Source organism: Phallusia mammillata, chromosome 1, assembly GCF_965637545.1.
Source record: "Phallusia mammillata chromosome 1, kaPhaMamm4.hap1.1, whole genome shotgun sequence".
Taxonomy (NCBI): domain Eukaryota; kingdom Metazoa; phylum Chordata; class Ascidiacea; order Phlebobranchia; family Ascidiidae; genus Phallusia; species Phallusia mammillata.
This window is the reverse complement of record NC_137252.1, coordinates 36,162,946-36,190,927: the sequence shown is the minus strand read 5'-3', so window position 1 is coordinate 36,190,927 and position 27,982 is coordinate 36,162,946. Positions and strand designations below refer to the sequence as shown.

Genomic DNA, 27,982 nt, shown 5'->3' with positions numbered 1-27,982 from the left:
TTGGTGTAACAACGCATGAATTGATGCGTGACAAGGCGAAACAATCGAGTTGGAAAACTTGTCTTGAAATTCTCATTCGTGCAACATCTCTTCTGCCAAACGCACGACAAACTTCGGTCATGAAGTTTAAGTTGGAAATATTTTGTTTGTTAACAATCGCAGTTGGAAAATATGTGGAAGGGTTTTCAGAAAGGTAAGATTGCAAGGTTTGCAAAATTTTATCATTGAAACTTTGACAGAAATTCTGAGCAAAAGATCAGAGCCAGTATTTGATGTAAATCACGGCAACGTTTCGACAACTTATTTGTCATCGTCAGGTCGTCAGAAAAAAAAGAATTGTGCCAGAAAACTCTCAGTTTATTTTTACCGACACATCGATTTTCATGGAGTTTACAAAGACGGTGAAAATAACGGCCCAAATAGATGTAAAAAGCGACATGCTTTATTTTTCAAACGTTTTGGCAAATGCTCATGCCGTCATCATTGATATGAAGGGCACATCAGTTACTCCCGTTTATATCCACTTGAGTCAAATAAAAGATAAATAAAAAAGGTGTGCAGAAGCATGTAAGTGTAAGCCACCTTACTTTCATCATTAAACTTATGAACAGATCCGTATATAGTATTTACAAAGATATTTCGACCAAAATTAAGTCTTGTGTTTGTTGAGACATGAAGCAGCTTCCACAAATTATTTCCTCGGGCGTTTGTGCCCGAAACCAGCTGAAATATATCGAGTGCAATCGAGTTATCTCGGGTAATCTGGTTTAGCCAGAATTCGTATCCAGTTATCGACAAAATCAAAATCCCTAACCTTATGGTTTTGGGTCAACCAAACCCGAAATCAACCTTAAGATTTGTTTGTTTCTAATTTTGAGTTTCGCGAGAACGTAAGTACCCATGAAAAGTTTCTTATATGTCACGTGCGATTTTTCATTGCTAATTTCCTGGAGCGAAAAGTTCACAAACAATTTAAACCGAAAAAGAGTAAATACGAAAAATTATCATTTTAAAAATCACTTGTGGTCGCTTTCCTCATCGGAAGTTAATTGTAAACGTCACAATGGTCCCTAGGAGGTCAGATTGGCGACGCGGAAGATATTAATAACTCTCGGCACACTTCAAAAACTTCCGACAGCAATCGAATTGATTTGTTGTCTTCACAGCGGTTACATTGTGACGTCACCATCGGTATTTCGCGCGGGCGTCAGTCACGTGGTTTCAGTACGGATTTTCAACCAACCAGAGTCGGTTCGAGTAAACGTGAAACTCGTGGATCTTCGCGAAAATCTCATCGCCAGTATCTCTGATGACGTCATACGTTCCGGTTCACTTGTCTTAAAGGTGAGCGCGCGATTTCCTTCGATTCACATGACACATATTACGTCACAAACAGGTTCCATCTTCAATGGAAGGAAAGGCGAACCTGAAGGTTTGTGGGAATTGTCACATGACGAGCGGTTTCCGGTTTTCAAACTCAACTCCGGTCACAGTTGCCGCCAAAGGGACTTCCGCTTTCATCCAGACAGATAAGCCTGTCTATAAACCGTCACAAACAGGTCTGTGACGAAATAAACATTGTGGAATTTCCACGTAAAACCGAGGTAGTTTAAGTGCACATTTTTGTTTTTCAGTGAATGTGAACGTTTTTATCGTCGATCGCGATCTCAAACCCGTCAGTGACAATGTAAGTTTATGACGAAACAATGAAACAAACACAAATACGACATTAACAGCATTGTTTGCGTTTTATTGCAGGTGACAGCTTATGTTGTGGTAAGTTAGTCTTGTTTTATTCGATCGCCAAAAAAAGTTTTAACCTCGAAACTTTTCAGGGTCCAAATGACGTCAGAATTCAACAATGGATCGGATTGCAACCGTTTTGTTGCGGTTTGTGACGTCACTATGACAAATAAAACATTTTTGTAAACACTCTGATATTATTTCAGGTGTCGTATCCTTTTCGTTTCCCTTATCCGACCAACCCTTGCTGGGAAAATGGAAAATTTTTGCGGAAGTCCAAAAGCATTCTTACAACACAACGTTCGAGATACAAAAATACGGTTTGAAATCATTTGCCCTCACTGGAAATGCAATCAATGTTTCCCCCTTAATTGGTCGGTGTTGTTCGCAGTTTTGCCAAAGTTTGAAGTGGGAATCAAAGTGCCTCCATACTTCCGCGAGGAGTGTGAAGAAATCTCCGTCAGTGCCAACCACGTGTTCGGAAAACCACTTCAAGGTCAATTGAAGGTTAATATGACTGTCCATGGAGTGGGATATTCGAAAACGCGATATTTGGACAGAGGACCGACCATTGTCAGAAATATGACGGTTAGTGGAACAACATCATTTCTTGATCGCTATTTATAATTATGACATCACAAACACATCACCAGATCTTCGGGACAGCGCTTTTTCCCATCTGCATGAGCCAGTTGCTCCCCCCAGACGTAAGCCCCTACTTTAGAGGTGCATTGTCGATCTTTGCTGAGGTCACCGCGCAAGATGGGTCACAATTTACAGCCTATGACGACACAATGCCTGTATCGCGACAAACAATCGACATCGAATACACAGAAGACACGCGAGCTCATTTCAAACCGGGAATCCCCTTCAAAGGAAAGGTAGGAAGTTCTCATAACATATTTGATTCTATTTGAAAAAGACACTGAAAATGCTTTTTAACGAAATTAATTTGTTTTTATGACACAGTCAACTAAATTTAACTTGTGACATATATAATAAAAGGTGGAAATCGTTGCAACAATGGCAATAGAACAAGGAATGATTCCCAGAATCATTTTACCAGGATTTATAGCCCTCATAACAGTAAGCATTGTTTTCTCAACTGTGCATTTGTTTGCAGATAAAAGCCCACAATCTCGACGGCTCGGGTGCTAGTGACGTCACAATCATACTAAACGTGGCAGTGAACCGTGAAAAGTTTTACAGCCAAGAACTTCGTTCAAACTCCGAGGGGATTATTTCGTTCACGGTTCCAGCGCTTCCAACAACAGCCAACGTGGTTTGGTTGGAGGTGAGATAGCTCAGTGTTATCGAGATTATCGAGAAACAGCATCAGCGCTGTCATAAAGTTTTCGTAGAAAATCAAAACAAAAACACTTTTAAAATGTTTTGGTTGGCCAGGAAATTTCAAACATTTATCTATTAATTGATGTGTAAGAAAACATAAATTGAACAAAATAATGTTTAATGGCAATGTAGCAAAAGGAAAATAACACTTAAGACGTAAAATCCCTTCACATATCCTTTCGTACTTAATTGTCATTTTTTGACAGGCGAATGTATTTGCAACAACAGGCGAGCTGTCAATCAACAACATTACGATTTACAAGAACTTGCACAACTGGTTCGCTCCAAGTAATTGTCACATTCTCGCCCAAGGTCCGGGCGTAGTCGCTAACGTATGTTTCACGAATCTGTTTCAACCCTAAACAAATAACTGACATTTGAATCTCACAGTCGGGCGGACCCGTCAAAGTTTTGGTGAAATCCAGTTGTCCCTGCAACTTCACTCTCTACTACGAAATCCTTTCACGTGGGAATATTGTTCAAACCGGAAGTAAACTTGTACTTCCGGAAGAAAGTACTCGGGCGCGCCGCAAGCGGTCACCTGCTGCATTCGGGGATTCACCGATCCCGTTACTGACCGATGATAACGAAGGTTAGTTACGTCATAAGTGTTTTTTTACGTAAACACTTAACTGTGACATCATACAGTGGTCAACAATGAGGTTTGCCAAACGTCTTTGATTGTTGACGTCACACCGGAAATGGCGCCGATGTCGCGAATGGTTGTTTATTACGTCAGAGAGGATGGGGAGGGAATAGCGGACAGCATCCAACTTCCGGTGAAAGCGAAACTTCAAAACAAGGTACATATGACGTCATACTGACTAGTCACACGTCACTATACATAACAATGTTGTACGTCACAGGTAAAAATTAGCAGCGATTACGCGGAAAGACGTCCAGGCGATAACATAAATATCGAAGTGACGTCATCACCAGGGTCATGTGCTTGCATTGCTTTGGTGGATCGGAGTGTGCACGTGATGAAACCTGGTTACATGATTGGTCAGGACCAGGTACGTTGTACTTCTTATGTTTCCAGTTCAACCAACTTACTCGATTCGGCTGCAGATATTCGATGAGATGCAGAGTTACGACCTGAACAACCTCCCCTACGAGCAAGGCATTGATTGGTGGAGACTGTCAAGATCGCGCAGGAGCGCCAACAGGTGGTGGGATATATCACGTGACGCAAAATACGCTTTCCTCGAATCGGGATTGGTTGTCATGACTGACGTAATAAAGCTCGATTATAAGATGAATGTTCAATTGTTTCCACAATTGTTACGTCAGTCAATGAGACAAGCAATTAGAACACAAGAAGTTCCTCCCAACGAGGCAAGGAACCAGCGAAACAGGTAAGCGTATGTTGCATTGTGACGTAACACATAATATATTCCGCCATGTTTGTTTAGAGTTCGAAGACGCCACAGAACATTTTTCCCCGAGACTTGGATTTGGCGTTGTTTTAATGTCAGGTGAGTTACAAGTGACACCAGTTAACCCCACCGTTTGTGACCTCTAATAACCTTTAGTTCGGGTCGAGAGAATTTCACTTTGCAAGTGCCCGATTCCATAACCACGTGGCAAGCGGACGCAGTATCGTTAAATCCAATCAGCGGAATCGGAATTTCCCGACCAACTTCGATCCGTGCATTTGAGAGATTCTTTGTCGATTTTAATCTTCCGTATTCGGTGATCCGAGGGGAGCAGGTTCGAATCCCTCTGACGGTGTACAACTACCTGCAAACGTGCATTCAGGTAATAACTCATTTTCAACACAATATATTCCCTCTATTACGTCACGATGACATTACAGGCGGAGGTGAGCGTCATAATACCAGCTGGTGTTTCCTTCAACAATCGCGGAACAAACAGGATGACGCGAAGGATTTGTATTCATCCGCAAACAACTGAAACCACGCAAGTCATTGTTGAGTTCAGTTACCTGGGCAACATCAATATTTCCGGTACCATTGTTGTCGATAATAATGACGTCATAATAGCCTTTCTAACAATTGTTTATTTTCAGCAACTGCCACCGGTGTTTCGGGTGTGACGTCATGTTGTCCTGGAAACCACAGGACTCCCAAAACAATCGGCTATGACGCAATAACAAGATCTGTTTTAGTGGAGGTAAAGTGTTTATGACGTTACAATCGTTTTGTTTGTCATCATTGTTTGTTCATACAGGCGGAGGGTATTCACCGGGAATATACGCACAGCGTTTACTTTTGTCCGAACGAGAGAATTAACATTTCGACTCCATCGACTTACACCTTCCAGTTTGTGAAGCTGCCAACCAATGTAACCGGTTTCCAATTCCTCGCTAAAGGTGATTTAACCACCCGGGTTTTGTATCCATGGGTTACACATTTCGTAGGGTTCGGCACTGTGCCATTTTAACCCAAGAGGGAACACAGTTTATGCTGGTTAGCCCAACCCCTCCTACTCAAACAGCCGAGTTATATACCGTGGTGGGATCCAAACTTTTTGTTAGCCGGTTCTATCACAAACGTAATATTTGTCAGGCAGTTCTATCACAAAAGTCATATTTTTCAGACGGTTCTGTTACAGAAAAATCCATTGACAGTAACCAGTAATGCTAACCGGTTCGCTGACCTTATAAAATTTCATGAGATGGTTCTTTCGAACCGGTGCAAACCGGCTGACTCCCACCACTAGTTATATATGTACTAACACCAGCATGGCGATATATAAGGAAGGAAGTCTTCTGCAAACCAAACATTTTTCAGCACGGAACAATGTTCACCTTATCCTGACCTCGCAACAGAGCGCCTCTAGCGGATCCTACGAGGTTGTTTTAGGGGGTTCCCGGAACACGAGATCGTGGATATCCCGCGATTCCCAACACCTCGTGACAGCTGCGACCAATCACATTCTTTCTGATGACGAATTCCGCCCTTTCTGGATCACGTGGACAAACGGGAACATCCAGGTGGGAACGGGAAAGACGGAAAACCCGGAATCGCGGTTCATGCAATGGCGGGAACCCAATGACGTAACGAGGGAAATTATATTGTACGCGGGATTCGCAACCAGCGATGGCGCTACAGGGTCGTTTCGGTTGTGGAAGAAGGAAGGTAGGAATTTGTTAAAGCAAATTTATGTGTTGAAATTTATTGCAATCTTGTTTAGAATCTGGAGGATCATTTTCCGAGATGTTTCAACTTGCGATTCCTCCCAACACGATCCCAGGATCACAAAAAGCCGTCGCCTCAATGATAGGTTTGTTGTTGATCTTTGCCATGAAGCCCAACATCGAAATATGACATGTTTCTGTGCAGGTGATGTGATGGGGCCAACACTGACCAATCTGAACAACTTACTGCGTCTCCCCTTCGGCTGTGGAGAGCAGAACCTCGCAAACTTCGCACCAAACATTTACGTGTTGCGCTACCTACAAGCCACTAAACAGATTACGGAGGATGTAAGGTCGGAGGCGCTACATTATCTACAAACAGGTGAAGTTGTGTAAAACAGGTGTTTCGTCATTCGAACGTAAACCCGAAGATGTAGATTGCTCACAGAACTAAGATTTCATTATCGCTTTCAAACATTTGCTGCCCATGCACCACAGGGTAAAAAAACTAGCTTGCGGTGGGATTCGATCCCACAAGTTCTTGTGTGGCGTTTCATATGGGCTGCACCAGTGGTTCCCAACCGGGGAGGAATTTTATAACTTCAGGAGAGAAATTTACTTTGATATTCACATGTGGTTTGTAAATAGACACTGTAGCTCCGGGAATATAACTTGTGAAGTTGATATAAGACCCAATTTAAATTGATTTTTGTATGGTTTAGAATCCATACTATGTAGTCTATTATGGAGAAATGCAAATGTTTTTCAGTGTTAAGGGTAGGCCTACCAAATTTACATCCCCCAAAAGGAGGACACATTGAAGAACATGAAAATACATTTTAAGGCCCAAAAAAATATAAGCTTTAAAAATTAGACAGTATACAATAGTTTGGATAAAGTTTAACGTTTAACGTTTATCACATCACAACATTTAAATAAGCTTGTATTTTCAAAAATTGTAAAACTTGTATTCTTAAAAAAAATACTAAAGATGTATATTTGGCTGTTTTCAAAGGCATAATTGTCACATATGTATTTGGTAAATCTGAAATTCCTTAAAAAGGAGGACATTTGGACTCTGTTTCTTGTCCTCGGAGGACAACTTGGTTTCTGTTGAAAAGGAGGACATGTCCTCCAAAAAGAGGACGTATGGTAGGCCTTGTTAAGGGAGGAATTTGTCACAAAATGTTTTATTCAGAGCTAATTCGACACTGACTCGGATTAAATCATTTCATAACTTGTCTGTCACGAGATTTGCTCGCAACAAAACATTTATTCTTTTTATTTTTTTGACAGGTTACCAACGCCAGTTGACTTACAAACGTCGCGATGATTCTTACAGCGCATTCGGGGATCGGGATTCGTCAGGCAGCATGTGGTCAGTTTCTGTTGTTAATACAGAAAAAAATGGAAGGGCGGACATTATACAAAAATGTTGGGTTTAAGTTAAAATAAACAACAGATGTTCGTCCTATTTTTCAAAATGGCACCGCGGTTCTGTTGTTGTACAAAACCAAGGGGAGGGCGGGTATTACAAAGAACGTTGGGTTTAAAAGCTAGAAGCCAGAAGAAGTCGGTGCATTCTTTAATGGCACCAGAGTTTAGTTTCAACCAAATGTTGCATCTAATCAATCAATTATGACAAATTAACCTTCATTATGACAAAATAATCACAGGCTGACGTCATTTGTTCTGAAATCATTCTCACAAGCTCGCGATTTTATTTACATCGACCCGGGAGAGTTGCACGACGCCAAGGAGTGGATCGTTTCCTGGCAACAAGAAAACGGTGCTTTCCCGGCTGTGGGGAAGATCTGGAACAAAGAGATTCATTCTGGAGTCGATAGTGACGTAGCACTGACTGCCTACGTCACAATTGCGATTCTCGAAGCTGGATTAGAACGCGAAGTAAGATTGTTTGCTTTAGTGGTGGGATTCAAAATCTTTTTGTCAGTCGGTTTTATCACAAAGGTCATATTTTGCAGCCGGTTTTGTTACAAAAAGTCCATTGACAGTAACCAGTAATACTAACTGGTTCGCTGATCTCATAAAATTTCGTGAGACGGTTTTGTAGAACTGGTGCGAACCGGCTGAATCCCACCAAACTCCAACATAACAAATTACGCCATGTTATAAAAGTTTTATGTGAACAGGACGAGGAGATAGCAGTGATGAAAGCGAAAGAGTTTCTAGAGTCTCGCGTCCACGAAGACACGGATTCTTACACCGCCGCTCTCAGTGCTTATGCCCTTACGCTGCTCGACAGTGATTTTGCGGGGGAAGCACTGTTGCGGTTGTCGGCAAAAGCTATCAACGAGAGCGGGTTCAGTTACTGGAGTCTCAAGGTTCCAACTGACGCCATCTTCTCGTTCGCGGATTCAATGAAACAGACAGGTAAGCTTGTTGGCGGTAAAAATATTCTCGTCTTTTCTCAGTAGAGCTAACACCATACCCCACGGTAGACCCACGTTTAGCTAATTTTTGATAGATGGCGTAAAGAGCTGAATTATTTTTTTAGCGGCTAAAGAGATTATTTTTATTAATATTAGATTAGTAACCAAGTTCTTTTGTTAGTTTTATTGAATTTGAAATGCTAATACTTTTACCCAAACCTAATTGCTCTAACCGTAATCATTTTTGGAGATATAAAGTTTTAAATGGGAAAAGTGATCTTTGCGCCACCTATCGAAAAATAGCTGAATGTGGGTCTACCATGAGGTATGGTGTAGACTTTCCCAAACTTTCTCACTCCGCGTAATAATGTTAACCAGTCGCGTCAGCCGAAGTAGAGATGACATCATACGCCCTTCTGACGTACACTCACATGAGAAACATAACAGCGGCGCTCCCCATTGTGAAGTGGCTCTCACAGAAACGAAACGCGATCGGAGGTTTCTCGTCTACGCAGGTTTGCCATTGTGGCGTCACAAGTGAATGTATGATGTAATAATGAGCCCAACGTGTTTGTGCACAGGACACGTGCGTGGCGCTCCAATCGTTGTCGGAATACGCGATATTCTCTTACATCGGAGGAGTTAATTTGGACGTGCACCTCGCATCGACCAATCTCGACTACGAGCGCGAGTTCGAACTGAACAATGCTAACAGCGAGGTAATGCAGACAGCGGGAATACCTTCGCTACCAACAACAATGTTCGTCACCGCGACAGGAGACGGATGTGCGTTGTTACAGGTTTGTGACGTCATAGTGAGGTGTGTTTTTAATGGTTGCGCAAACTGAATCGTTTATTTCACACAGATTGATGTAAACTACAACATTCCGGACCCAAATCCACAACCGTCATTCTTCATCAACGTACGTCACAGCCCGCTGGAACGTCACAATCAAGACTCAGGTACATCATAATGCTTCTGTATGACGTAAACATACGTCACAATTGTTGTTGTTTATAGCAGGTGGTGGTTTCGTCATCAACCGCTATCATGAAGTTGTCTACCGCATCGAAGCATGCGCTCGCTGGTTGCACCATGGATCGTCAAACATGGCTGTTCTCGAATTTAACTTATTGTCAGGATTCGCTGCCGACCGCGAAAGCATTCAACAGGTTTGCATGACGGCATTAAACATTACGTAACAAATTAGTGATCAAAACGACAGATAAAATAATGGATCAGAACTATCAACAGCAGGGCTTGAACTGACGATCACTGTTTCTTTTTTTCGACTGTAAAACTTTTTCATTAACCAATGATACCATTTAAGCCAGGGGTAGGCAACCTTTTTTGTACGGTGGACCATTTTTGAAATTTAAAAATTATCGCGGACCGGCGTTCAAAAAACTACAATTATTCAGCAATAAAAACGACTAAATTAGTTTATTATCCACATGGGCAAAATGTTTCATAACATTTAAACTGAAAAAATATACGACCCGATAACGAACTCCTCGCGGTTGCCGGCCACTGACTTAATCGAAAAATGTAGCCTTCACATGAACCGACTGATTACTGTTTATAACAAATTATTGAGTTAGATTTCTATGTCTAGGCTCTGCAGACGAGTAGATCGAACCTGAAACGATGCGAAGTTACGGACCGACACGTCTTATTTTATTTCGATGAGATTTCAAGCACATGTAAAACTTGCGTGAGGTTCAACATCGTCCAAATCCACCAAGTCGGCAAAGCGAAGCCGCAATCAGCGCGAATCTACGACTACTACGAACCAGGTTTGTTGATTTGTGCGCGAGGAATCCACCAGGGACAGTCGTAACAATTAGTGACGTACCAAAGTTTCGGTTGGTCGAAACATTTCGGACGAACACGCCGTTTTCCGATGTTTCGGTTTCGGCCCGAACTTTTTTTAAAAATTCGGCCGAAACCGAACTTGCCAAAACTTCCAATATGGACAATGTGAAACATCATCAATTGACTAATTGTTGCATCTCAAAAATGAAAGCCACTTTGTCTGCAATATATTAACAGTTTAGTAAATCTTACGCATTAAGAAAGTGATTCGGTGGCTCAGTACATCACCAATAACAATCTTCTATATTCTAGAATACGAGGCCGAATTTATGTACAGTCCCCCAGCAAACATGATGGAAGAATTGTGCGAGAATAAAACGGATTGTGACGCAATAAATCAACAAGGTTTGTTCGCGTGCTCGGCAATAATTTGTTCAGGGTAATGACGTCATGTTTATGACGTAGCTACAGGGGAGGATTGTGTCGGTGCGGGCTGCGCGGATGAATACGGGGAATGCCATTGTTCGCACGATTGCGGTTACGACGGTCCCCCCATGTGCGGGTCAAACGGGGTCATCTACATGAATCGTTGTCGAATGGAGGAAGCCGCATGCGAACTCGAACAGACGATTGAAGAAAGAGACGGAGAATTCTGTCAACATGGTGAGCACACACCTGTATGACATCACAGTGATAATAATAATGTGATTGTTACAGCACCATCAAGTGATGATAATAATGTGATTCTTACAGCACCATCAGTAAGAGCACCGACACTGGAGGTCGCTGAAGAGGAACCGAGCGAAATCAGCGACAACGAAGCTTATTACGATAATTTCTTTGGTTTCCTCAACGACCAACCTGCCGAGGTAAGATTAGGTGGAAACGATTGAACACAGAGAAATATGAAGAAAATGTTTTCGCAGGAAATTATCTTCCCACAACTTCGAACGATTAAGGACAAGTAAAAGTACGAACGCGATTGCACAATGTACACAGTGACGTCATAAACTGAACATTGAGGTGGATTGTGACGTCATCACACGTTTAATTCTTCTTCGACCCATGCCACGATTTTTCCCTCCCAACCCGGTATTACGTCATCATCACGAAAAACCTGTAAAAAGCATGATGCATTACGTCACTGATGACATCACCAGCATGACGTCATCACTCTACCTCTTCTTTCACCGTGCCGAGTTCTGGGTCGAGGGCTTTGAAAATATATCGGTAGTTGCCTTGCTTTTTAATCGCGCTTTTAAACTCTCCCAAGGTTATATCTCCGACCCTGAATAACATTTGTGACGTCATACTCAGTTAATTGTTTCATTATTACGTCAGAAACCTCTTTGATATTGTCGCCATTGCAGGGGTCATATCTCGGTCAGTGAAATACAAAATCCGTGTTTGCGCGTTTTCCGACAATTTGCCTGTAAAAATAAACGCCTGTGATTGGTGTGTATATTGCTACGTCACAAGCGAACGTACGTCGTCGTGGAGGGTTGTTTCGCGAAACAGGGGATTTCCGAGACAATGTGGGGGATCCCCTACTAAGTGCAGGTGATCTTCTCAGAACCGGGGATTGCGGGATTCTGTTGGGTTTGTTGGATGAAAGATAAAAGTCAACTTTTTCTACTTCCAATAAAAAAAGTCAACTTCCAATATAAAACATTGTAAATTAACTAATTGTTGCATCTAAAAAATACGAGCTATGTAGTCTGTAAAGTATTCGAACTTTCGCATTGTGAAAGTAATTTTGGTTTGTCATAAACCAGTTCACTTGCATCAACAACACAAGGTGCGGTTGAAAACATCCACAGGAAAGGGAACTTTAGGTTCGACCTGATTCGTTCGAACTTGTTAGGTTTCGACCCGAACCTTTCGAGGCGGGTTCGAAACAACGCTTCCGTCAACAAATAGAAAAAATATGACAAACCTGAGATCGTGGAACACTGCATCCGGCGAGTGGCAGTTCTGTTGAAGGAACAAGTTTGTTACAACAAAAAAGTGAAACTATTTTACAAAGTTCAATAAATTTAGGTTTATCAAAAGCTTTTTCCAGGAAAGTACCATTTGTTTCTGTAACTCTTTTATTTCTTCTTTTTTCCTTGTCATGGCTCGAATGTGTTCGGTCTAGAATATAAACAAAACTTATTATCAACTTACTTACAACAAACCAAGAATATTCAGCGTAAAATCGGTCGCTGTATTTTTTTTGTTTTACGAAAACCAAATGCACCCTGAATCGTCGCAATTGCTTTACTTGGAGGTTTCATGAACAAGAAAAGATTTACTACATTACAATAAACAAGTAATTTCACCTTTTCTAAAACCAGTTGATTGTCCAACTGTTGGCATTTCAATTCCTTCTCATAATATTTGCTCTGGTACCTTTCCATCTCATCCTTCATGTCATCAAGTTCAACAGATAATTCTGCCTGTTAATGTTTGAAAATTATTGTTTTGTGTCATGGGGTTGCAAAAACAATAGTAACGTGGCAGCTTATTACACCCATGGGAGATTTTTAGTGAGCAAACATGTGAACTGCAGCTTTATTAAACAGAAAAACTTTTCAATGGGTTTTGGAGTCTCTGGTTTTGCACTGTATATGGTCAGGTTCGGGGTTTTTCAAATGTTGCATAGTTGGAGCTATAATAAAGATTAGGTAGGTTCAAAAAGACCATTTAAGTCGGTGGTGAACAATCTGTGGCCTGCAGAGACACTTGTACTAGAAAACGAGACTAATTATTTCATATGTTTGAGCAGATTAATGCGCCTGGTGCTATTTTTCTGTGACCTGACAATAATGCGGCTAGCATTAAATGCGAATTTTACTTAGTTGTAGTTGTCAACTCAATATATTTTGGTATGGCATATTTGGTATGCAAGAAAGTAAAATCACCTTGTGTTATATAAAGGTGCAGCCCGCGATCTAATCATGGTATTTAAGCCCCACAGTAAGAAAGGTTGCACACCCCTGACCTAAATTGCACTTACAGAAGTTAAAAATATTGACCAGACAACGAAGTAAACAATAACACTTTCATCTCGAACTGTTGAGTGCAATTACAGTTCAGGCTTCAAACTAAACCAATCTACTATTTCCAATGAAACAAAATCATAAATCATAAAAATTAAAAACCTTTTCAGATTTCAGTTTGTCTCTTGCCAGGTTGCTATGCAGAAGTTGTTGTCGTAGCAACATCAAATCTTCATCCTGTTGTTTCAATCGGGAAAGCAGAGCAGAGTTGGATGTGGAAAGCTCCTTGTACTTCTGTTGGATTCCCGTTAATTCCTTCTACAATAGGAATAAGCAAACAGTTGAAGTGAGAGTAGAGAGGGCCATTCATTTTTGCCAACTGAATGGAAAAAGTAAATATTTGACAAAGTTTGGTTAAACAACTCTTCATTGGGTCAACGAAAAATCGATTGCTTTTTAAATTCTTGTAGTAACGGTGTAGCTGCAGCGCGTCTACCATCTATCCATCAATTCTACCCTCAACTTCATCACACTTTTTAACCTTTGAACGATGCGTAGCTATTTCCGGCTTGGTGAATATTTTAGCGCAATTGGGCCGCTACGGTTTCACCGGCGAAATAAACTCAACTCAAATGTAAGATTTGTGTTCTATATTTGGAGTAAAATAAGTTTATCGACTAAATGCCACAAAAACGTTTTCCATATGTCCCAGTGAACCACCAATCAAAAGTCTGCTTCAGTGAAACATAATAATTGAGCAAATCACTTCTTACTTCCTGTTTTAGTTTTTCTTCCAGTGCTAGATTCAGTTCCGCTCGAGTGATCACCAGATCCTCCTCAATATTTGCACCGCTGAGGAGATTTCCTTCTGAATCCAGAAGAAGCTGGAAAAATGATATATATATTGGATCATTAGTTTCTCAAACCAGCATCAGATATTCCACACAACTTTTACATATGACCTTGTGCAGTGTTTGTCAACCTCAAGTGGTCGCCAAGCACTTTTGAGGGGGTCGCGAAGACGTAACCCAACTCAAGATGATTTTATATGTATCATAAAAACTTTCCCCAAGTCCTCGTGTTTAGCATAGTTACCGACACAGCAGTTTGATTTAGAAGTGGCAAACAGCATTTGCGATTATATACTTCTGTATACTTCTGGTTTTTGGCTTTTTGACAAAAAAGCTCGAAATTGTTTAAAGGTTTATGGGGACATAAGCCATTACCACAATTTTAAGGTTTTTTCTGTACGACATTTGTTAGTAAATGTATGAACACAATCTAGTGAGGGTCGCATTGTGTTAGAAAACCTCCAAATGGGCTCGCAGAGTAAAACAGTTGAGAAACACTGAGCCAGTGAGCCAATATCTGCATAAAAACAACGTACAATTTTTTGCAGCTCGATTGCCAGGCTTTCAATTTCACTCAGATCTTTTTCAAAACTTCTCTCCATTTCTACAAAAATAAAAATCATTTCATTTTAGTGAAAGTGTTTTGGGATGTTTGTTAACAAAACTAAGTTAGCAAAATGTCCTTACCTTTATGCTTTTCTTCTAACTGAAGTGAAGCCACCTTCTTCTCTCTGTAGCTACAGAAAATATTTGTCAGTGAAGCAAGTTGTCATATCGTTAATCATTGTTTAAAAAAAAATAGATAAAACATATTGTATAAAACATAAATTTATGTAACAGAGACTAAGTAAAACAGTGCTGATAAATGAATAAAAACAGGTTTCACAACTAAATAAGTTTGATATTTAAGTGTAGGTTTCATTCAAGTCCATCAAAGATCCAATGAAACATCCATAAACACAGATAAGCAAATCTATTTCGAAGCCCGGGTTGTAAAAGTAAACCTGACAAACCCTTGTCTTGTTGGTGTTTCTCCTTTCTTTCCATCAATACTTGCAGGTTTAAAGTGAGCTGCCAACGCTAGAATCAGTTGCATCATACTCTTAACGTTCCCACCAACAATTTCTGCAAAAAATTATTGATGTTTTTTGTGACTTAATTCTAAACTAAAGAAACTCACATCATTTTTGGTTTAACTTCTCAACTTGGTGACTATCATACATATTTGCAATTTGAATATACCACACATACAACAGATTGTTACCTCTCTTTTTGGCATGTTACAGCCCACAGAGACATGTATTTATGAAATGATGAAGGCCTCAACGAAATACAATCAATCAATCATTATGTTTGGAATGAATTTAAGGAATTTTTAAAGTGGCAACAAAATTACATCTTTAAAAGTGGCAAAAAAATAGACTAAACCCTGCTAGCAATTTATTGAAAATGTTAACAGTGCAAAAATAATATCGCTTGAGCAAGGATAGTAACTTCTGCCAGAAAACCAAAATCACAAACACTAACAAATTGATATTATCTTTGTTTTGCGACAACTGTTCAACTATTAGGTGTGAGCTAAAATCTTGGGCAACATGCCATTCATCGAATTGTCAATTGAACATATTTTATCCTAGCTTAAGTTTCTGTGATGTAATTACATAATCACAAAATACCTTCTGTGGTAACATGAGGAAGTTTGATTCCACTGCTTTTCATGAAATCAATAACTTTGGCAACATTTTGTTTCTTTTCTTCTTCGTTTCTTGGATTTAATTTTTCCAAACACTGACCAGCTACAAATATTACAAAGAAATGCAAATTTATGATTCATTTGATGCAAAATATAAACCCTTGAATATGGAAAATATGAGCAATCAAAGTTGTCTCAAGTCATAGTTACTTAAACCTCACTTGGCCTGGCTTGAACAACAGACTTAAATTTTCGGTCAAAAATGATTTACAAAATGCATCTTTTGATACCTAAAACCATACATTTTCACACTTACAGCATTTTTTGTAAATCACTGTACCACATACGTGCAATGTGCACAAATTTATGAAACTATTTTTGCATAACAGTAACTTACAAATAATCTCTACAATAGTGATTAAAGCTTTTCCATCTCGCAAATCTTTTCCAAAGTCTGTTATTTGTTGCGACTTTTTTTTCAGTTGGCTATTCACCCAAGCTTGGTAGGCTTTGATCTGCTCCTGAAAAAAGGTTGGATTTGTTTCTGGAAAAACTAAAAATTATTTCGAAGTTCGAACCTTGCAAACGGATTAAGAGACAATGCAATTTGTAATAGAACTGATTATTATGCAAACACCGTCAAATTTCGTTTTACAAAACTAACCTGTAATTCCATGAAGCTTTTCTAAACCTCTTTACACTTAGCCATGAAACAAAACACACCGTCAAAGTGAAGCAGCCCAGGCCCAGGCATCAACCACATTCACTCATCACTTGTCAACAATCCTGATGACTTGACATGGTAATCCGGACCACAGGAAAATCCACCAAAACTACGATTTCTATGCATGAATGAGTACTTGGGTGTGAAAATCATTTTTTACAGTTAGGTAACGCCACTAAAAGGAAGCTAAAAACCAAATTTTATTAACGTTGTACTTGTAGTTGGTTTTAATTATGTATTGGAAACTACAATGGTTGAATTGAACGCATTTTAAATAATGTTTGTGAATATGAATGGCTAACTTAAATGCCAGTGCCACTATAGTACACTAGAAGTCCAATTTGTAATTGACTTCGGGGTTTATGGTTGCCTAACGTCTGTAAATTTCATAAATATATTTCGAAAATCTGCTACACATTTTTTAGAAAACTGCTTTCAGAACAGTACTACAATATTTTTAATATATTTGACAAAGTTTAAACATAAATTTTACAATTTGTGTAATTACAACTTTTCTGGTATCCAGGTTTTGCAGTAAAGTTGTAATACTGTTGACAATACACCTAACTTCAATATGGCTTACAACCCACCAGGCTACGGACAAGCGCCTCCCCATCAACAGGGGTATGGTGCCCCTCCCGCACAGCAGCAGTATGGAGCCCCCCCACAACAAAGGTTTGGTGCCCCACAACAACATTATGGAGCCCCCGGTGGTTATGGTGCACCCCCGCCACAAGTAAACATGTTTTCTGTCTATACAATAGTTTCAATCAATGTGGTTATTACTGTAACAAGTTCAGATTTTTAACCTCCTTTTTTCTTGCAGCAAGGACCAAATTTGTTGGGCATTTTTCAACAAGTTGACAGAGATCGAAGCGGACAAATCACAATAAAGGAGTTACAGGAAGCATTGTCAAATGGAACGTGGAAACCTTTCAACCCAGAAACTGTAAGATTGATGATCGGTATGTCAATTCAGATATTATTCCCATTTCGCTTTCTCCAGCCGTTAAACTTGTTGCTTCGCAGGCATGTTTGATCATGATCATAGTGGAACTATTGGTTTTAATGAGTTCTCTGGTTTGTGGAAATATGTGACAGATTGGCAAAGTACGTTTAGATCATATGACCGAGATAACAGTGGGAGCATTGACAAAAATGAACTGAAAAATGCGCTGACGTCGTTTGGTAAGTACAGTTGCAACTCTCTATTGATTTCTGATTGATATTTATCCCCTGAAGGGAACACAATGTGAATTCAATGTATTTATTCTTCCCATGAACTTTAAAATTGTTAAAATGAAACTTGGGTTCTTGATACACCACAAACTGTCAAACATATCTAGTGGATAAAGTAGTTTTCCTAGAAGTTTGTACTTGATGTGTGAAATGTGGATAGTTTGTAGCACATGTCAATGCCAGTGTGGTGTCATTACTTTTATCACTATCTTTTACCCTATAGTTCATGCAGTCACCTCTTTACAGCTTGTACAACCAAAATGTGTCAATGACTGTGTTTAAACTCCATGACAAATACAGGACTTAATATTGTAAAGATATGTTGTATGATCCTAAAAACTCTTGTTGTGAACAGGATATAGGCTGTCTGATCAGTTTTACAACATTCTTCTACGAAAGTTTGACAGACAAAACAAAGGAACCATTGCTTTTGATGACTTTATCCAGTGCTGCGTAGTTTTGCAGGTAAACGTGTTTATTATATGGTGTTCCTGTTTGTGTATCACACTAAACTGACACACTTCCTTCTCGACAGACCTTAACAAACTCGTTCCGACAACATGATAAAAACCAGAATGGCTGGATCAATGTTTCGTATGAACAGTTCCTGACCATGGTGTTCAGTGTTCGTTCCTAACATGTCTGTGTTTAAATCCTTTTTTGACTGCTGACTTAGTAAGACCAATTGTAATTGTAGTTGGATCTCGTTAACTGCACTGAGTTGTCTTATATGCAGTGTGTACATACATGTGTCATACCATTTGTCATTTTATGTAACAATAATTTGTATTGATGATTGCATAAGGTTGCAATTTGTAGGAAAAGGTAGAAAAGCACTGATAGGTAAAATAACAAAAAGAAACAAGCAATTGCAATACTGTGCAGGCTAAGACGAGATGTTTGGCAACGAGTTGTACGTCCACGCTGTTGTAGGTTTGTCTGCATTTCAATGTTAGTTTCAAAAAATGTAATCATTATCACCAAATAAAAAACTTACTTGAATTCGATCCTGAATGTGACGATGTGCTTCTTTGCTCAGAACCAATGAAAATACTACCTCCAATCTTTTGTTTGTTGTCCTTATATAATATGAACAACTTAAAACCAACTGAGTCGCAAACTAACTTTACCAAAACAAGTTGTACCTTAACTTGGCTGATAGCTTGAAGTATTTGTTGGCGTGGCAATTCCTGTGTGATTCCCAACTCGCTGAGGTCACCGTGTGTCAGAGTAAGAAAAGCGTCCATGTCAATTTCTTGCTCCTCAAATATCGGCTGGTATTTTTCAAGGGAAAGCCTTTGAAGAATTCCACTCAGTTCATCTGCAACACACAACAATAAATCTAATCACTTACAGATATGGGACTTAAGAGTAAAACAATGCATACAAAAATGACACATAAATTTACATGCCCTGGTAAGCAGTGTACATGAAAATGATTTAAGCAACTTCTGTAGCTTGTTGCCAGGCCCCCTACCAGCTTTATACCGTATTATTTTACAACAACCAGATTTTGTTTTACAAATATGACTTAATTTAAACTAAAATCAAAACTTTTTGGTAAGATTTTGTCAAATCCGCCTTCACAAATCAGGTTGAGTGTGCCATACAAGTTTTAACATCCAGTTACCACTGTTCTATTTGTTTGTAAACTTATTTGGAGTATTAAATCCAGTGGTGGGATTCAGCCGGTTCTATGGAACAACATATCAAAGTTCCTACCTTCCTCATCAAGTGACAGCTGTGGGAAGTTGTGGGTATGACTGGGTTTCTTGCTGCTCCTCCGACTACGAGATGAGGCGTCTGATTTCTCAGATCTTCTCATACTTCGTGGGGAATGTGTTGGCGTGAGTGTCGAGTTTGTCGATTGTGACGACGCTACGGACTCAGCTCGGCTGCTCGTCCTGCGTGGATGATGTTTTCCACTTGCTTGTATTGCTTGCTGTAATGTAAACATGACGTCACCACACTGTTGCATTTATACCCCGTAGTAGGGTTCAGTCAGTTCGCACCGGTTCTATAAAACCATCTCATGAAATTTTATGAGATCAGCGAACCGGTTAGCATTACTGGTTACTGTCAATAGACTTTTTGTAACAGAACCGTCTGAAAAATATGACTTTTGCAATAGAACCGGCTGACAAAAAATTTGAATCTCACCACTGAGTCAAACACCTAAAATCTGTTTAAACAACATGTGGCAAAGCTAGTTATAGTTATATTATAACTAGGGCGATTATTTTTTGACTTGTCAAAAAAGTCACAAATTTGTCAAAATTCTTAGAATAGGTCAAAAATTGTTTACAAAGTTAAAATTGTTTACAAACTGCATTGTCATGGTGTTGTAGAGGTTGCACTGTCAGTGAACTTTTCATTTTATACCTTGTAGCCTACTTTATACTGTTGTAAATGGCCCATTGTCTACTTATTGTGAATCATAAACCATCAAGTGAGTGAAATAAATAGGTTGATATGATGTGATGCTCAAAACACCTCAAAACGTGCAAAATTTTGGTAGGTCCCAAGTCATTTTACAACAGCTGCAGGTTAGGTGCAGCTTTTGCTTCGGTTTTGCTTTGGATACTTCATGTATCTTTTGTTTAGACAAATGTATTGAACAATTTTTGTTGTGTCTTAGCTGCAATTTTTGGCAGTGATTTTTAATTAGCTCATTTCCCTTTTCAGAATAGGCTAGGTTTGTGTTCAGATTTTTGCCCTTCTGTTAGACTTTCGACATTCTTTCGCTCTAGTTAAATTAGCCTACAGCCAAATTTTAACTTTTTGTACAATAATGCGTAATTTAACTACTTCAATTCTTCATAGGTTAAGATTTAAAAAAAAAAAAGTTTTTTAAAGTCTAAATTTGTCAAAATTTTCAATTTGTAGGTCAAAATTTTTCGTTTTTTAGGTCAAAAAATAATCGCCCTATTTATAACACTTAAAATCATTCATACAACATAACTCCACCATTAAGGCAAACAGTGATTGTCAGTTTAAGCCATGCTGTTGATGGTTTTGATCTATTACTAAAGTTGTCATTTTGATCAACTATTAAGCATATTGCCTTGACATTACCTTTGCAGCGAACACAAGTTGGTCGGCTGACACAGTGCTTCTAGCCTGAACATTATCCATACTGCAACAAAATTATGTAAAATTAATGTTGCGATAATTAACACAAGTAGCCGAGGTGAGACAATTACCTTCCAGGAGTTGAAGCATATTTACGTTGTCTTCTCTTCGCAATTTTTGTCAGAACTGTGTCAGAATGTCGGTCACCTGACAAAAAGAAACACAGATTAAACATAAGCCTACCATACGTCCTCTTTTTGGAGGACATGTCCTCCTTTTTAACGAAAAGCAAGTTGTCCTGCAAAGACAATAAAAAATACCCAAATGTCCTTTTTTTTGAATTTTCTGTATTTGCAAAATACGTAAATAACAATTCTGTCTTTAAAACTGGCCAAAGAGTGTAAGTTGTGGTTATTGGTAATTGAAATTCATATTTTATAGTAAGTTGAACTTCATCTAAATTGAACGATAATAATTGACTGCATGAAATTCGTTAAATATCTTGTGCTTTCATATTCTTGGGCACAAAAGTAAGTGTTAATATTCTATGTTGGGAATGTGTGCTCCGTTTTTAGTCCTAATTAAACACAAAGTTTGTTGACTTCAAAAAACAACGCGGATCCCACCTGATGTATTGTGGGGTTCGTTGAGACCCGATGACGGGTGCCTGTTGTGTCCGAGACTGAAACTTTGTGTAGCAGATGTTGCACCACCTGATGAGTGGGGGCTATGGGTATTCCCCCCAGCCCCACTGTTGTATCGCCCTGAATTGTTGGGGCTGTAAAGGAATTTTGAAGGTCGCACAACTGAACGACTTGCTGAACTCTGCAACCAACAAAACCAACCTCGAGTAATTTATTATGAGTCCTCCTTCCATGAAGGGTACAGTAATCCTTTTTTGTGATTATATGACAATAATGATGCAAAAAGAATATGGCCAAACATTTTTAAAGTTGGGTTAATGCTTTCTAATAATTTATCCTTAAGAATCTAAAAATAACCGCAATATTTTTACCATAAATCGGCACAAACATGCATGTGGGGACCCATTTGTTTTTGCTTGCAAAAGCAATCATATGTGTAGATGATGTGTATGGTATCAAATGATGTGTATGGTAAATTGGTAAATAGGACATAAAATATATAAAATGTAAGTATATTATAATGCCACCTTTCTAGTTTCATAAATAATCATGATGGCTAGATTACTGCAGAAAATGAAGCAATACTAAATACCAAAGTTACCTCTCCACTGCTGTTCAGGCTGTTTGACATTGATGTTTTTGAGGAAGAGATTTTTCGTTGAGAGGAGACAGTTTGTTTATCAACTCCAGTGCTGGTTTGAAAGGGTGGAATCACTGGTGACAGTTTGTCCATGGGAAAGTGGGTGGCAGGAGCAAGGTGGTTTGGCTGCAAAAATTCAAAGATTTAGTGTTTCATATGTCCAATGACATTTTGTTATACTAAGCATATTTAATATATTTCTTGACACAAGTTTTCCACAGGCAGAAACCCATGGGCCTGTGTAAAGTTTGATATACTGTTTACAGCTGTAAAATTAATAGTGTAAAAATGAAACAGTGCAAGCAAAAGCACTAGGGATGGGCCGAGCCGAGCCAGAACCCAGAACCCAAATACTCGGTACCGAGCATCGCTGTTTTTGATGCTCGGTGCTCGGCCGAGCAGTTGCACAAACTGACCCGAGCGTTAAATTTGCAAATTCATGCCCTGCTAACATACGTAACTTGTGTTCTAAAGGGTGTCTATGAACATAAACGAATGATTTTTCAAATGTATTAGATGGTGGAAAAACGCGTGCTTTATGGGCCTGTACAGCTAAATAAAACACCGCCGGTGACGTAAGAGGCCTTGTAGAGCTAAAACGTAGAAAGGGGATTTTTTGTGACGTCAAAATGCACCGAGCGTGCTCGGCCGAGCACCGAGCATTAAAGTGAGATGCTCGGTGCTCGACCAAACAGAACATTTGCAGTTTTGGCACATCCCTAAAAAGCACTATAGCAAAGGTGAAATGAAAACCAAATATTTTAGCTCAAAAAGATCTTTTGAATGCTTTGTACCAATAATCAAATACTTCCTGGTAATGTGCTTTCTTAAACATGTCTGTTATTACTATTTAACATCACAAAAATCTTTCTGCACCTACCTCTGTAATTGTCACATTCCCCGTCGAGTTTGGGTCGACTGAAAAGAAAACAATATGTAGTTTCGTAAAACTGTTGCAAACCAAAACTTCACCCACTAAACTGATGTTCGTATTCCCAAGATAAGTAAAGACCACATCAAGATTGTGTCACAACAACTAACATCTTAATCACCATTACCATGTCGAAAGCAGTTACAAAATTTGGCGTGAAAATTAAGTTCACAACTCACACTTCTCATGCTTTTCTGGATCGCCAGGTGCAATTAAAGTATCTTCGAAGTTTAAAACTTTATTCACAGGTTTAAAAGGCCGAGGTAATTTCATTCCACGAACTGTCCGAGATACTTTCGACCACCAATTATGTTTTGATCCACCAGCTTGCGACAAACCTAAGGAAACAGTTTCGCAATTAATAATTGCAGTAGTATAGGGCAGGGGTGGCCAACTTGTTAGTCGTTGAGATCGACGTGTTGGCCACACCTAGTATAGGGCATCAGCAGGTTGCATCATTTCCTGGCTGACATTGTTTAGCAAGTTTTTACTGATTGATGTTAAAAATACCATGAACCAGTTTGCTATATATTCTAATCTCAAAACTATACCTTTAATTCGCAAAGGCGCAAATATATTTATCTCAATTCATAAGGATCACTTAAAGATTCAATAAATTTGGATCAATAAGCAAGGTTCATTATGGTCTTCATCCACCAAGCAACAAGCTGGGAGATTCTAATATAAAGTTAACTTAATTGCAAAATTACACCTTGTGTTGACTTTGAAACTTGTGAGTGCAAATCTGTAAGCCGTGAAGCTGAACCACTTTGCCAAGCTTTTGTGAGTTGTGTTGAATCGTCGTGGTTCGTTTCGGTTTCTTCCTGCTTGCCCTGCATCACCTTCTCAGCCAGCATCCGAAATAATGTTGTGTCGTTTAAATCTATTCGTGCAAAGTTTTTGTAGGTTAGTGGGTAGGGATGGGTTTTGGAATTCTGTCATTTCATATTTTTGGTTTAACTTTTAGGGACATTTTTTTCAAAGGTTAAGGGGTCAACTAATACTAATTATGTGATTCCATATTTTGTGTTTAACTTTTAGGGACGTTTGGGACACCAGCCTTACAGGGTCAACTAAAACTGGTGACAGACCACCATAACTGTGTTTTAATAAGCCAACTGTGGTAGGAAAGAGGCAGTAAATATATACATAAACCATGTTAAGATTATGTGATAACAGCAACTAACTTACTAATCAACATTGCCATATCGAATGCAGTTACACCATTGTGGGCAGGAATACGTACATCAGCTCCAAACTTGATAAGTGCAATTGCTGCCTGAGTTTTCCTGAAAAACACGTTCTATAAGTTGTTTAAACTGCTTGGGTGGATAAATATGTGTAACTGACCCATAATAGGTGGCTTGCATCAAAGCGGTCCACCCATTTTCATAATCAGTGGCGTCAATGTCCGCTCCATTTTCTATCAACAGCTTTATGATGAATACATGACCGGCTATCGATGCGTACATCAGTGGTGTTGCACCATCACTCGAAGATTTGTTCGCCTGAGAGGGATCTTGCTTCAAAATTGTTGAAACTTTAGCATATATTCCGGATTTTACAGCTGTGATTATGTTATCTCCCTTCTCAGCAACTGCAAAATAAACATTTTCAAGTAAGACAGTGAACACTCTATTAGAAATGGACCTGCAAATGTTCTGTTTGGTCGAACACCAAGCATCTCAAGTTAATGCACGGTGCTCGGCCAAGCACACTCAGTGGATTATAACATCACAAGCATTCCCAATTACATGCTAGATTTGTAGCTTTCCAAGGTCACTTTGTGTATTAAGCTGCACAGGCACCGGAAGTATGCGTTTTTCCACCATGTTATTGTAACGCATTAAAAAACATTCATTTTGTTTTTGGACATCCTTTCGAACACTAGTTTCATATGTTAGCAGGGCATGAATAAGCAAATTTAATGCTTGGATCAGTTTGTGCAACTGCTCGGCTGAGCACTGAGCATCAAAAACAACAATGCTCAGTGCCAAGTACTCTGACTCGACTCGGCCCACCCCTACACTCCAATTATATTTTTTTCAGGGCAGCTGCTTGAGACAAAAAATCAACCAGATATTCATATGCTGGTAACAAGCTGAAACTCTACCCATCACCAAATCTGATCAATGCCACAACTGGGTATAAACAACATTTTCAAACAAACTTTCCAATTACCCAAGTATATACTTTTATAGGGTGATCTAAGTTTTGTATTGAACATATAAATCTTCACCTCTTTCAGGTTTTTCTGTAGTTTTTCGATCCAAATATCCTCGAACTTCCTTCATCCCACAGTCAGTTGCAAGTTCAAGTGCAGTTTTCCCAATTTTATTTTTTAGATTTGTATTTGCTCCTTTCTCAACAAGAAGTCGGGCCATTGGTACCTGCCCTAACATATAAATTAACACAAACTAACTTTTAGACTTGCATTTAATTTTGAGGTTTAACTAAAAACTGAAGTTACCAGTTATAGCAGCAATCATCAGTGGCGTCCACCCAGTAAACTTAAAATGCTGATCGGGTGGAATTCCTTTTTTCAAGAGGGTACGAAGTAAGTCATCCTTCCCATGTAGCGTGGCCACAGCAAGAGGAGTGGAGTAGTGGGAAACCTTATCACTTTCATCCACTGCAAAGCCATTGCTTAGCAACAGATCAACCATCTATACAACAACAACAATAAAGCAGGGCTTCTCAAACTGTGGGCCGCGACCCTAATTGAGGTTGCGAAATATAATTTTAGTACATAATAACACGTTTCGAGACCCCAAAATTATATTTAAACATCATTCATGTGTATAGGCTATACCAGTGATTCTCAAACATGGCTCTCAGGGCCTCAGAAAACCACCAAAGACTGCTATTTTAGGTTTCAAGGTAGCAAGGTATCTTTGATTTTCTCAAGGTCTCATTTCTTTGCGCTCCCTACACACTTAAAAAAATACCAATTGGTCCCGACAATAAAAAAGTTTGAGAACCACTGGGCTATACCCACCAAGGGGTCACATAGAAATTTCTGTTCCAAAAAGGGTCATATAGCAAGAAACTTTAAGAAGCCCTGCAATAAAGCATTCAAATCACAACTTAAAAGGTTGATTACCACACACTAGAATCTAGTGTTCAACCTTTACACACTTATATAAGGTCAGTCATTATTACTGCAACAAATTTACAACTGAGTAGTACAGACCTTGCTGTGGCCTCCGTAAGTAGCCAGTGTTAATGCTGTTATTCCCATTGTGGTTGTAGCATTAATGTTTGCTTTATTATTTAGCAAATGCAACGCAACATCTTCATGACCGTATCGAGCAGCTTGGAGCAATGGTGTCCATCCATACGTGTTTGTTCTGTCAAGTGCCGCTCCTACAAGAAACAATTGGTGTAAAATTGGTCATTGGGTCAAAATATATTTATTAGTTGTAGTAGAATCAAATGTTGACTTAATTTAGCACTTCATTGAGTTCTACACATTAATAATTCCATTCATGACAAGTACCTTAGCAAACAATAAATAGTTAACCCAGATTTAAATATTTAACAGGTAAAAATACAACCTGTGTTACATGGGTTAAGTGTACAAGTACTCCTGACAATTTTGGCAACTGTATGGACAAACTGCAGTGAATCTATGGTGTAAAACACAAACCTCTAATGCAGAGCATCCTGACTATTCCTTCATGTCCATTGGCTGCAGCGGTGTGCATCAAACTGTTGCCATCAGCATCGGTTGTTTCGACAGAAATGTTTTGATCCAAATACATTTGGACCTACAAGGGTATTTGAAACTAGTACAATATGTTTATCATGTGAAGTGTAGCTCAGTGTTTTAGATATATCACTGCATGTTGAGTACATACATCTACTAATTTCATTTCTGCTAGAGTTTTTGTAAAGTACGACAACAACCAGTGGTGGGATTCAGCCGGTTTGCACCGGTTCTGTAGAACTGTCTCACGAAATTTTATGAGATAAGCGAACCGGTTAGCATTACTGGTTATTGTCAATGGACTTTTTGTAACAGAACTGGCTGTAAAATATGACTTTTGTGATAGAACCGGCTGACAAACAAATCCCACCACTGGAGTCAATCCATCACTTGTATAGAAATCAGAAGGGACAGAGGCAGGGACCAGGAATAAACAAGCCGATAGCCCAGTCTGCAGAGTATGGAAGCTGCACGCGCAATTTTTTTCAAAAAAAATTGCACGCCAATTGGTTGCACACGGAAATTTTGCACCTAAGGCATTCAATTGTCCTGTCTTGACCTACGTCTTGCACGCGGGACATGTCGGTCCTGCACACACGAGGTCTGCCATGTTCTGCAGACTGGCAGATAGCCAGTGGAGTACTGCCACACTCTTGTTTTGGTTTAGTTTTAGTAACACAAACCTTTACTCAACCTACTTTTAGCCCTAAGCCCCCAACCACAAGCATTTTGTTTGACTGATTAAAAATACAATTATAAACTACTGTCATCCACAAGCTGGTGCATTTCTATTGTATTTCAACTAATTATTATTGTACAAACATTATCTTTTGTGGTAATTTAATTTTTTTATGCAATTTATAAAATGACAATCTTACTTTTGCAGTGTCTCCATTTTCCACGGCCAGAGTCAAAGCTCTAATACTTTGGGGAACGCTTAAAGATGGATCCATCTACTTTTCAATACTTTAGAACAGACTTTTAATATTCCAATATATCAGGTTTTCGGAATCCATTCAATTGCCAACAAAAGTAACAATAACAACCATGTTTCTTTCTCAAACTCAAACTGATTCAACGTTTTTCTGTTGCC

General features: G+C 39.2%; 4 protein-coding genes across 7 annotated transcripts; 2 read left to right on the top strand and 2 right to left on the bottom strand.

The window, feature by feature from the left end:
• The first annotated feature begins 8 nt into the window (after positions 1-8).
• Positions 9-10,430, top strand: LOC145207159 (C3 and PZP-like alpha-2-macroglobulin domain-containing protein 8). The gene is made up of 31 exons (XM_080078628.1): positions 9-193; positions 1,167-1,344; positions 1,397-1,559; positions 1,635-1,687; positions 1,759-1,776; positions 1,836-1,890; positions 1,950-2,063; positions 2,135-2,331; positions 2,397-2,624; positions 2,867-3,037; positions 3,300-3,425; positions 3,484-3,685; positions 3,742-3,896; positions 3,960-4,109; positions 4,165-4,451; positions 4,509-4,571; positions 4,629-4,854; positions 4,913-5,063; positions 5,126-5,229; positions 5,287-5,428; positions 5,850-6,197; positions 6,253-6,342; positions 6,402-6,578; positions 7,493-7,574; positions 7,873-8,104; positions 8,350-8,590; positions 8,968-9,104; positions 9,171-9,389; positions 9,456-9,552; positions 9,611-9,762; positions 10,206-10,430. Exons 1-31 carry the CDS (start codon positions 24-26, stop codon positions 10,428-10,430), a joined length of 4,953 nt encoding a protein of 1,650 aa, XP_079934754.1. The 5' UTR covers positions 9-23.
• LOC145207228 (dixin-like) lies at positions 10,242-16,747 on the bottom strand. 3 transcript variants are annotated; one of them, XM_080078661.1, is made up of 15 exons: positions 16,595-16,747; positions 16,328-16,451; positions 15,914-16,033; positions 15,242-15,362; positions 14,925-14,974; positions 14,774-14,841; positions 14,160-14,270; positions 13,549-13,704; positions 12,727-12,843; positions 12,476-12,538; positions 12,342-12,379; positions 11,894-11,997; positions 11,751-11,835; positions 11,585-11,693; positions 10,242-11,522 (listed from the first exon to the last, which is right to left on the bottom strand). In XM_080078661.1, exons 1-15 carry the CDS (start codon positions 16,604-16,606, stop codon positions 11,445-11,447), a joined length of 1,356 nt encoding a protein of 451 aa, XP_079934787.1. In that variant the 5' UTR covers positions 16,607-16,747; the 3' UTR covers positions 10,242-11,444. The 3 variants fall into 3 exon arrangements, with proteins under 3 accessions (XP_079934787.1, XP_079934788.1, XP_079934789.1); XM_080078662.1 differs by having other exon boundaries at positions 15,251-15,362; positions 16,595-16,732; XM_080078663.1 differs by having other exon boundaries at positions 14,925-14,968; positions 15,251-15,362; positions 16,595-16,732.
• Positions 16,748-17,155: 408 nt separating this feature from the next.
• LOC145207260 (programmed cell death protein 6-like) lies at positions 17,156-18,900 on the top strand. The gene is made up of 5 exons (XM_080078668.1): positions 17,156-17,390; positions 17,481-17,619; positions 17,684-17,842; positions 18,249-18,358; positions 18,429-18,900. The coding sequence occupies exons 1-5, from the start codon at positions 17,229-17,231 to the stop codon at positions 18,528-18,530; spliced, it is 672 nt and encodes a 223-aa protein (XP_079934794.1). The 5' UTR covers positions 17,156-17,228; the 3' UTR covers positions 18,531-18,900.
• LOC145207170 (ankyrin repeat and SAM domain-containing protein 6-like) lies at positions 18,723-27,955 on the bottom strand. Of its 2 annotated transcripts, none has more exons than XM_080078639.1 (18): positions 27,768-27,955; positions 26,830-26,950; positions 26,374-26,546; positions 25,651-25,846; positions 25,420-25,575; positions 24,531-24,777; positions 24,372-24,469; positions 23,893-24,063; positions 23,360-23,518; positions 23,130-23,167; positions 22,211-22,375; positions 21,592-21,790; positions 21,097-21,172; positions 20,969-21,029; positions 19,616-19,835; positions 19,039-19,214; positions 18,891-18,972; positions 18,723-18,832 (listed from the first exon to the last, which is right to left on the bottom strand). In XM_080078639.1, exons 1-18 carry the CDS (start codon positions 27,840-27,842, stop codon positions 18,780-18,782), a joined length of 2,466 nt encoding a protein of 821 aa, XP_079934765.1. In that variant the 5' UTR covers positions 27,843-27,955; the 3' UTR covers positions 18,723-18,779. The 2 variants fall into 2 exon arrangements, with proteins under 2 accessions (XP_079934765.1, XP_079934772.1); XM_080078646.1 differs by having other exon boundaries at positions 26,830-26,968; positions 27,768-27,832.
• Between the last annotated feature and the right edge of the window lie 27 nt (positions 27,956-27,982).